The 8,188-nt window shown below is 44.7% G+C and overlaps 1 protein-coding gene across 1 annotated transcript; it reads right to left on the bottom strand.

Annotated features, from left to right (window-relative positions):
* Window positions 1-1,844: 1,844 nt before the first annotated feature.
* LOC137411839 (hepatocyte nuclear factor 3-beta-like) lies at window positions 1,845-6,548 on the bottom strand. The gene is made up of 2 exons (XM_068097122.2): window positions 6,208-6,548; window positions 1,845-4,421 (listed from the first exon to the last, which is right to left on the bottom strand). Exons 1-2 carry the CDS (start codon window positions 6,277-6,279, stop codon window positions 3,165-3,167), a joined length of 1,329 nt encoding a protein of 442 aa, XP_067953223.1. The 5' UTR covers window positions 6,280-6,548; the 3' UTR covers window positions 1,845-3,164.
* Window positions 6,549-8,188: the final 1,640 nt, after the last annotated feature.

Here is an 8,188-nt window from a genome sequence, read left to right on the forward strand (position 1 = left end):
ATCAATCTGATAGTTTATATTTGGGTCAGATTCGATCCCAGACACGACAGTTTTGTGGCGAGCATGCATACCTCTTGGCTATTCTGCAATCCATCACTCAAATTGAGGGATTATAAAAACATTTTTGAAATAAGATTAAAAATTCACGTTTAACACATCACCGGATTTAAGCAGTGATGCATCATTTTTGCATCAAGGAAATCTTGGTTATAAAAGAAGAATCCTGCACACTTTATCGATGCTTTTTTTTTTTCCAACGAAAGAGCGAGAGATGTTGGAGCATTTTTGTGTGTGTGTGTGTGTATATATATATATATATATATACACACACATTATATTTGCGTTTTTTGACAATGATTAGCGACTTTCCTTTGGGGATGTGCTTTGTGCCTTTAAATCTCCAACACACGAGACACATCGCATTTAAATGGACAATGCCCCTCCAATTATGATGGATATTCAGAAATGTTATCCAGCATTTAGATGATTAATGCGCAAGTCTTCATATAATGCATAATTTTAGATAATACAGCATGACGACGTAGATACCTTTAATTCAAACGCTCTTAACGCCATAATGATCCCTTAAGAAATTTCATCATTTGCACTGTTCCTGTAAAAACAGGGAATTTGATTCCATGAAACTTAACAGATATGATTCTGCTTTGTGCCTTTCAGTTTGGTTTTGTATTTCATAAAATATCTGTTTATCGAGCTCACATCATGCTTTGAATAATTCATCATCAAACCCTGAGTTTTAATCGTTTTTCTTTTTTTCTTATTTTATAGATTCCGATTCTGTTAAAACTGACATGAAGCTCATGCAGAGCATGTTTGTGCAGTCGTAATGTCTGAGATTTTTTGGTCAAGAATGCAGAACTATCCTTTAATCTCATCACTAATCTTGTTGTTTATAGCACAGCCCTGTTGGTGCTTGGTCAATTATATATTTACTACTACTACGACTACAACTTTCACGGCCACAATTATTCTCACCTGCTTGTAGTCTCGGTTGGGGATAACTGCAGCGATAACTCGCCTACCCTTCTTGAAAGACGTCACAGGATCTATAATGTCCACTAACAAATACTGGCAGACGAATCTTCGGGCTTAACATTATTACAATGGACAACGCATACTTTTGGGTATTGCCTTGCACTCAAAACATCAAGGGTGACAGGTTATAGCTGGGTCGAGCCCCATGCTAGGCAGATGAGAAGTGAGTGTGCATACCTCAAATGTGCATACCTCAAATACCTCAAAGTGTGCATACCTCAAAGCTAACCTGCCAGTCTGATTTACACACACACAAACACACACACACACACACACACACACACACACACACACACACACACACACACCTGTAAACTGAACTACCAATATGTAAATTTCCGAGTATATAAGAGGAAATGTATATTTGTAAAAATGAAAACTTCACGAAACCTGCTTTTTAAACAGTGATCTCATCGACTCATGGAGGATATAAAACTTAAATGAGATGCAGAACTAAGACAAACAGACATGCCCATTTACACGGAATTACAAGAACATTAGTAGACAGTGGACAAACACATATGGTATATGGGATTTGAACCTCGTTTCCTTGCCTCTTGGAACCAGGTGTTTAGAAAGAAATCACAAACAGGCATCAGGTGAAGTGGATGAAATGACGCCTGCGCATTAACAATGTGTAAAACTTTCAAACTTTACGGCGTTGACTGAGAGTGCCGCACCCATAAGGTCGTTTTACCCGTGGGACTAAGAGGAGCTTGAATGCACACTGTAAGACCCGATGGTACGGTGACAGGTGACAGCAGATCAATATAATCTGTTGAAATATGTGGCGATGGAGAATTTCATTTTTATTACAAAAGGCAAAACCGGTGCGCAGTGCGTAAAGGAGGGTGGGGGGGAGGTGAAGAACAATTGGCACATTATTTAGACAGCGTTATATATAACTGCACAATAAATAACACATGGATCATATACACAGGAGCGAAATAGGGTGTCGCATGGACTTGGAATGAAACACCAGTGTCCCTGTCCGTATGGTATACACATGAGAGGTAACAATTAAATCACGTGTATAATTCATTATGCTCCAATGACGTATTTCAATTTGGCCAAACTCATCATTTTAGAATTTCAAATCTACACATTCATCCACATATTGGAATATTATGCCAATAAAATATTTTATTGAATATTTATGGCAATTTATTGAAATTGTATGCGTATTTTATTGGAATGTGCCAATAAAAAAATTTTTCATCCACTTGTAATTTTATAACCATATGCATCCACCATGTTCAGGAACACATTTAGTTATATCATCTTCAAATAAGAATATTCTTGCTTATGTTGTCATCCGAAACTTGAAAAAGCATAAAAACTGAGTGATCGATGGTCTGTAACTTGTATACTCATTCGTACATGGTATCCACACATTGTACGTCGTGCAATTTTTGTGCGCACAAGACAAAAGCAAAAAAAACAAAAACAAAAAACACCACAAACATCATAATGGTGAACATATTGCTGGAAATTGAAGGATCGACGTGCCTAGCGGATGTCGCAAACACAAGTCGCATGGTTATTAAAAAGGGGGATTGGGTGGTCTATCATGGCGCTCTTATAAAATGTGCAAAATAACCATTTATATATTATCTTTTTTTCGATGCAGATTTTTCTTCTCGATGAGAGATTGTGACGTTACAGGCGGGTGCACCAGGATTACGAGAAATCGAAAGACCTGCACAGACCACCCGTCCCGTGTGCAAGGGACACCGTGAGTTCCCAGATTTGAGCTTCCGGAAAATCAAATTTCAAACAACCAAGGAAATTGCAAGATCCGTGTTTGGCAAAATAGCCTAAAATCCTTCCTGCTGACACGACAATGTGAATAAAACGCGATGAGTACGATGCTCGTGAAAAGGTAGAGCATCATCATGGTGTGTGTGTGTGTGTGTGTGTGTGTGTGTGTGTGTGTGTGTGTGTGTGTGTGTGTGTGTGTGTGTGTGTGTGTGTGTGTGTGTGTGTGTGCGCGCGCGCGTGAAATGGTCGATCAGATTCCGAGTCAGGATAGCGACATCTTTGTCCTGTGGTGTGCCTTACAAAGTGTGTATACAGCTGTCCCAATGACCTTGTGACGACTTGCTCCATCATGTGGAATTGAGAATCGTTCTTGTATAGAGGCCTTGGTGATAATATGCGCTTTCGGAAGCACCCAAAGGTGACAGAGGAGCAGCTGCGGTCTTTCCGGAGATGGCTGGATGGCCGGTCAGGGAACCGATGGCTGGATAACCGGTGGCCTGCTCGTAAGCTTTCAGCTCCAGTTTCTGCTGTTGTTCAGCAGCCGACATGAGACTGTGGATGGAGAACGGGTGACTGAAGCTGTATCTAGGGTCCAGCTTGAGTGGTCCCAACGCGTTTGGATTCATGGGCAGGTTGGGGAGCGGGGAGGGATAGCGCTGTAGCGCCGAGGACGGAGTCTGGAAAGAAGAACCCGTATGTAGCCCGTCACCCCCAGCTTGCACCTTGGAACCTCCTTGCATGCGGCAGGACAGAGTTGCTGGTCCTGGTTGGTCATCGTTTTCCACTGGAGGGGAGCAAACGGCGGAGCTTTCCTCCTTTTTCTCCTGCAACAAAGTCGCTTCAGTGGCCTGGACCTTTCTGTCCCCCTCAAGACCACATTTTAGTCCCGTTTTTCTCTGACACTTGAATCGCTTTTGGCGCCTCAGATAACACCCATTTTCGAACATGTTTCCTGAGTCTGGGTGTAGGGTCCAGAATGATCCTTTCCCTGGTTTGTCAGATGAACGTGGAACTTTGACGAAACAATCGTTAAAGGATAACGAGTGCCGAATGGAGTTCTGCCAGCGCTGCTGATTTTGTCTGTAGAATGGGAAGAGGTCAGTGATCCACTGATAGATCTCACTCAAAGTAAGCATCTTGTTGGGTGATTGTTGAATGGCCATGGTGATCAGAGAAATGTATGAATATGGTGGCTTGGCATGCGTGTAGTTCCGACGGTACGCAGGCTTTGGTTCCCGTGCTCGCATTGCGAATCCATTTTGGTTGTAGGAACCAACACCCTGTTGAAGGCTACTGTACGGGGAGCCAAGCCCAGGCATCGGTGGTGCTCCAGGAGGCCCCAAAGGATTCAAACCAAGAGGGGATGGGCTCAAGCTGGCTGTGAATCCTGCCAGGGGGCCAGAACCACCACCGGCCATACCAGCCATGGCAGACAGATGGCCAACTCCTCCTGGGCAGCTATGGCCCATCGTAGATCCACCGGTGTAACTCGGGAAGGAGGGAGTAGAACACAGCCCCGCGTTACCGTTCATGGAGCTCATGGCCACATACGAGTCTAAAGGATTCATCGATCCAAGGCAGCTCGTCATGGGTGTCAAAAATGCCTGTGAAGAAACATGAAGGAAAGTATTGCGCTTCAGTATTTGTCACATCTCTTATGCCTTCTGATTATACACCTCAATGTATCACCTCCTCACATGACCCTTGTCCAGAAACTCCACACAACACACTATCTCATCCATTTGTATGTTCTCTTAATGCTTGTCTACTTCCTCATGGTCTCTCATGTAATATTGTTCAAAACTCTGATAACAGCACAGTCTCTCGTACATTGTGTGTGATTAATATCGTTGTTGTTACTTATGCCCCAGCCATGTTTTCGGTTCTGCCACAGACTATTGATTGGTAGGTCCTTAGTGAGTGATGGGCCGTCAGAATTCAGAGGTCCAACCCGGTAGTTGAACTTTGTCTAGTTATGGTCGAAGCAACAATTTTGTAATTTGTTAAGCGTGCCGGTGATAACTCACATACTCCTCGTCAAAAGGCACCGCAAGATCTTTAATGACCACCAGCTAATGCTAGCAGAACGGACATCCAATCTGAGGAACTGCACACATTCTGACCCATTAACGTTCCGCCTGCGACGTGACAATCCAACGGTTTATAGTCGGGTCGGCAATCGAACCCAGGCTCTACAGCTCCAAGGCAAGAAGTGCATAACCTCTATCCCACTCTGTCGGTACACGGACAATTATTCGCACAATTAGCGTTTATATCAGTCGAGGATTGAAGATTGTTTTAACAGATCGTCTTCAAGTCTATTGTCTCTAGTCTAGTGTTTTCTAGTCTCTAGTCTCATCTCTAGTCTTGTCTAGTCTAAGCTCTATTCTAGTCTCTAGTCTAGGCTTGTCTCATCTCATCTAATCTAATCTAATCTGTAGTCTAGTCTCTCATCTAGTCTCAAGTCTAGTCTAGTCTCGTCTAGTATCTAGTCTAGTCTAGTCTCATCTAGTCTAGCCTCTCATCTAGTCTCTAGTCGAGTCTTCATTTTGGTCTCTAGTCTAGTCTTCATTCTAGTCTCTAGTCTAGTCTCATCTAGTCTAGCCTCTCATCTAGTCTCTAGTCTAGTCTCTTTTGTAGTCTATATTCTAGTCTCGTCTAATCTCTAGTCTAGTCTAGTCTAGCCTCTAGTCTAATCTCTAGTCGAGTCTTGTCACTATTAGAGTCTATGTCTAGTCTCTATGTCTAGTCTAGTCTCTAGTCGAATCTCTAGTCGAGTCTTGTCACTATTATAGTCTATGTCTAGTCTCTATTGTAGTCTCTAGTGTAGACTCCAGTCGAATCTCCAGTCGAGTCTTGTCACTATTATAGTCTATGTCTAGTCTCTATTCTAGTCTCTAGTCTCGTCTCTAGTCGAGTCTTGTCACTATTATAGTCTATGTCTAGTCTCTATTCTAGTCTCTCATCTAATCTCCGTTGTAGTCTCTAGTCGAGTCTTGTCACTATTATAGTCTATGTCTAGTCTCTATTCTAGTGTCTAGTATTAGCTCTAGTTTAGTCTCTAGTCCGACAGCATTTAAGACACTGAACAACCAAAGCAAATTCGTTAAGAATAACAACGCCGTAACTATGGCGATACCGGAATATACAGCACTTCACCAGTTAGTTTTCCACGAGGATTGTTTAGCCTTCCTGTGGGGGATTGTCATTTGTCGTATAAAGTGGATAATCCTGGGTAATAGTTTAATAGCGACAAACTATGCAATCCATTAAATAGCTCCGCCGCGACAGATCCGGTAGCGTTGTTTCAACAACACGTGACGCTTACTCATGCAGGAACCCCATCAGAAACGCGAGCCGCAGCGGCCCGGGAGCAGCGCCTCCACTCACCTCGCCCTGCTCGCCGTAATACCCTCCCCAATCTGCTGGATCCGCGGTTTCCATCTTCACCGAGCCAAGCATGGCCACCGATCGTGCCCCAGGTTGGAGTTTCAATCCCTCACGTGTCCGACTCGCCCCACCTGCGCCGTCGACCTGCCTCGCGCGGTGCGCCCGGAACTCGCTGTCATGCGGACACGGCCGGCGGAGGCACCAGCGGCCGTGTCCCACGGCTACATGACTCCTCGACGAACCGCTCGGTCACTGCCTTCCACCTCGACGCTCATTTTTGTTGAAGCCCGGCCGGGTCGTCGCTGCCCAAACCACAACCCGAACACCCTCCCCCTGCGATCACTTCATTCCACCCATCCCCTAATATGCGTCACACCTTGTCGTTCCAGCCCTCCCTCCCCTTCGTGCATACTCCACGTTTTCCGCCTCATGCAAATGACCCTCTCGCGTTACTTTCGTTGTGGTCTTCGCAGCCTCGGGAGTTAGGGTTCATTCCCCCCTCTCATTTAACCGACGATATTACACTTCCTTTCGCGGCAAACTCGATATAAAGACGTCACCTTACGGGTAAATAAATATACCGTGTCTACCAGGAATAAATAAATAAATATACGGTGTCACGTGACGTGGAGGTGTTCAAAAACGTCACGGATCGAGATGTTCACGAATCGTCCAAGAAACGCAAACTTTCTATGAAATTCAATACGGTCGGTATACCGACATCGATATGGTTCGTAGGAAAAACGTTCCCTTACAATCCGTGCTTACTTAATTTATAGACAAGATAACAATGACGACAAAGTTTCAGTTTATTGGACAATGCTGAGTACAGGTATCTCGGTCCGAGAACTTTTTGAACGCTGTACGTAAACGTTAAAATGGACACCACGCGGGCCAGGTGTGGCGTAGGTCACAAAAAGGGAACAAAGCAGGTGCAGTAGGTAATTTAACTAATTGTAAACACTCCTTATGGTGAACTGTAACCACTCTTTAACTAGGTAACGAAAAGGTGAAACCAAACAACCAACCAAGTACATATTAATTACTTTCGGTCTCATCCGATCATGACGTTTATCGGCAAGGATTATACTGGGAGGTTTGCCATTGCTTTCCCAGCAGTAGTTAGCGCAGGAATTTGGAATTTGTTCAGGGTGCCGGCGATAGCTCGCCTACTCCTCGTGAGGGACACCCGTGGGATCTTTAACGACCACCACCTATTTCCCTAACGTCCATCCGAGGGACCCGAACGCACACACATTGATGAATCAGCCTCACCTGCCAGTGGAACACCGGGATGACATTATAGGTGAGTCGGGATTCAAACCCTGTTGAGACGGCTCATCGGCGAGTCATATGTGACCGAAGGGATTCTCGTTCTCATGAGCCTCGGCCATGGAGGAAGCACATGACTCATGAGTAGAGATTAATGAATGGTCTTCGAGCCTGCACCACTTTGAGGGAAATGCACCACTTTGAGGGAAATGCACCACTCTGAGGGAAATGCACCAATTTGAGGGAAATGCACCACTTTGATGAAAATGCACCACGTTGAGGGAAATGCCCCACTTTGAGGGAAATGCACCAATTTGAGGGAAATGCACCACTTTGAGGGAAATGCACCACCTTGCGGGAAATGCACCACCTTGTGGGAAATGCACCACCTTGAGAGAAATGCACCATGTTCGGGGAAATGCACAACGTTGGAGGAAATGCACCAATTTGAGGGAAATGCACCACTTTGAGGGAAATGCACCACGTTGGAGGAAATACACCACCTTGGGGGAAATGCACCACCTTGAGGGAAATGCACCACCTTGCGGGAAATGCACCACTTTGAGGGAAATGCACCACTCTGAGGGAAATGCACCAATTTGAGGGAAACGCACCACTTTGATGGAAATGCACCACTCTGAGGGAAATGCACCACTTTGAGGGAAATGCACGACTCTGAGGGAAATGCACCAATTTGAGGGAAATGCAC

The sequence above is a fragment of the Myxine glutinosa genome, chromosome 11, assembly GCF_964187855.1.
Source record: "Myxine glutinosa chromosome 11, kmMyxGlut1.1, whole genome shotgun sequence".
NCBI classification, from domain to species: domain Eukaryota; kingdom Metazoa; phylum Chordata; class Myxini; order Myxiniformes; family Myxinidae; genus Myxine; species Myxine glutinosa.

Bases quoted from the DNA above. Each gene is read 5' to 3' on its own strand.
- LOC137411839 (XM_068097122.2), bottom strand. From the start codon at position 6,279: ATGCTTGGCTCGGTGAAGATGGAAACCGCGGATCCAGCAGATTGGGGA. The intron at 4,422-6,207 runs GTGAGTGGAGGC...GTTTCTTCACAG, and splicing joins ATTACGGCGAGCAGGGCGAG to GCATTTTTGACACCCATGAC.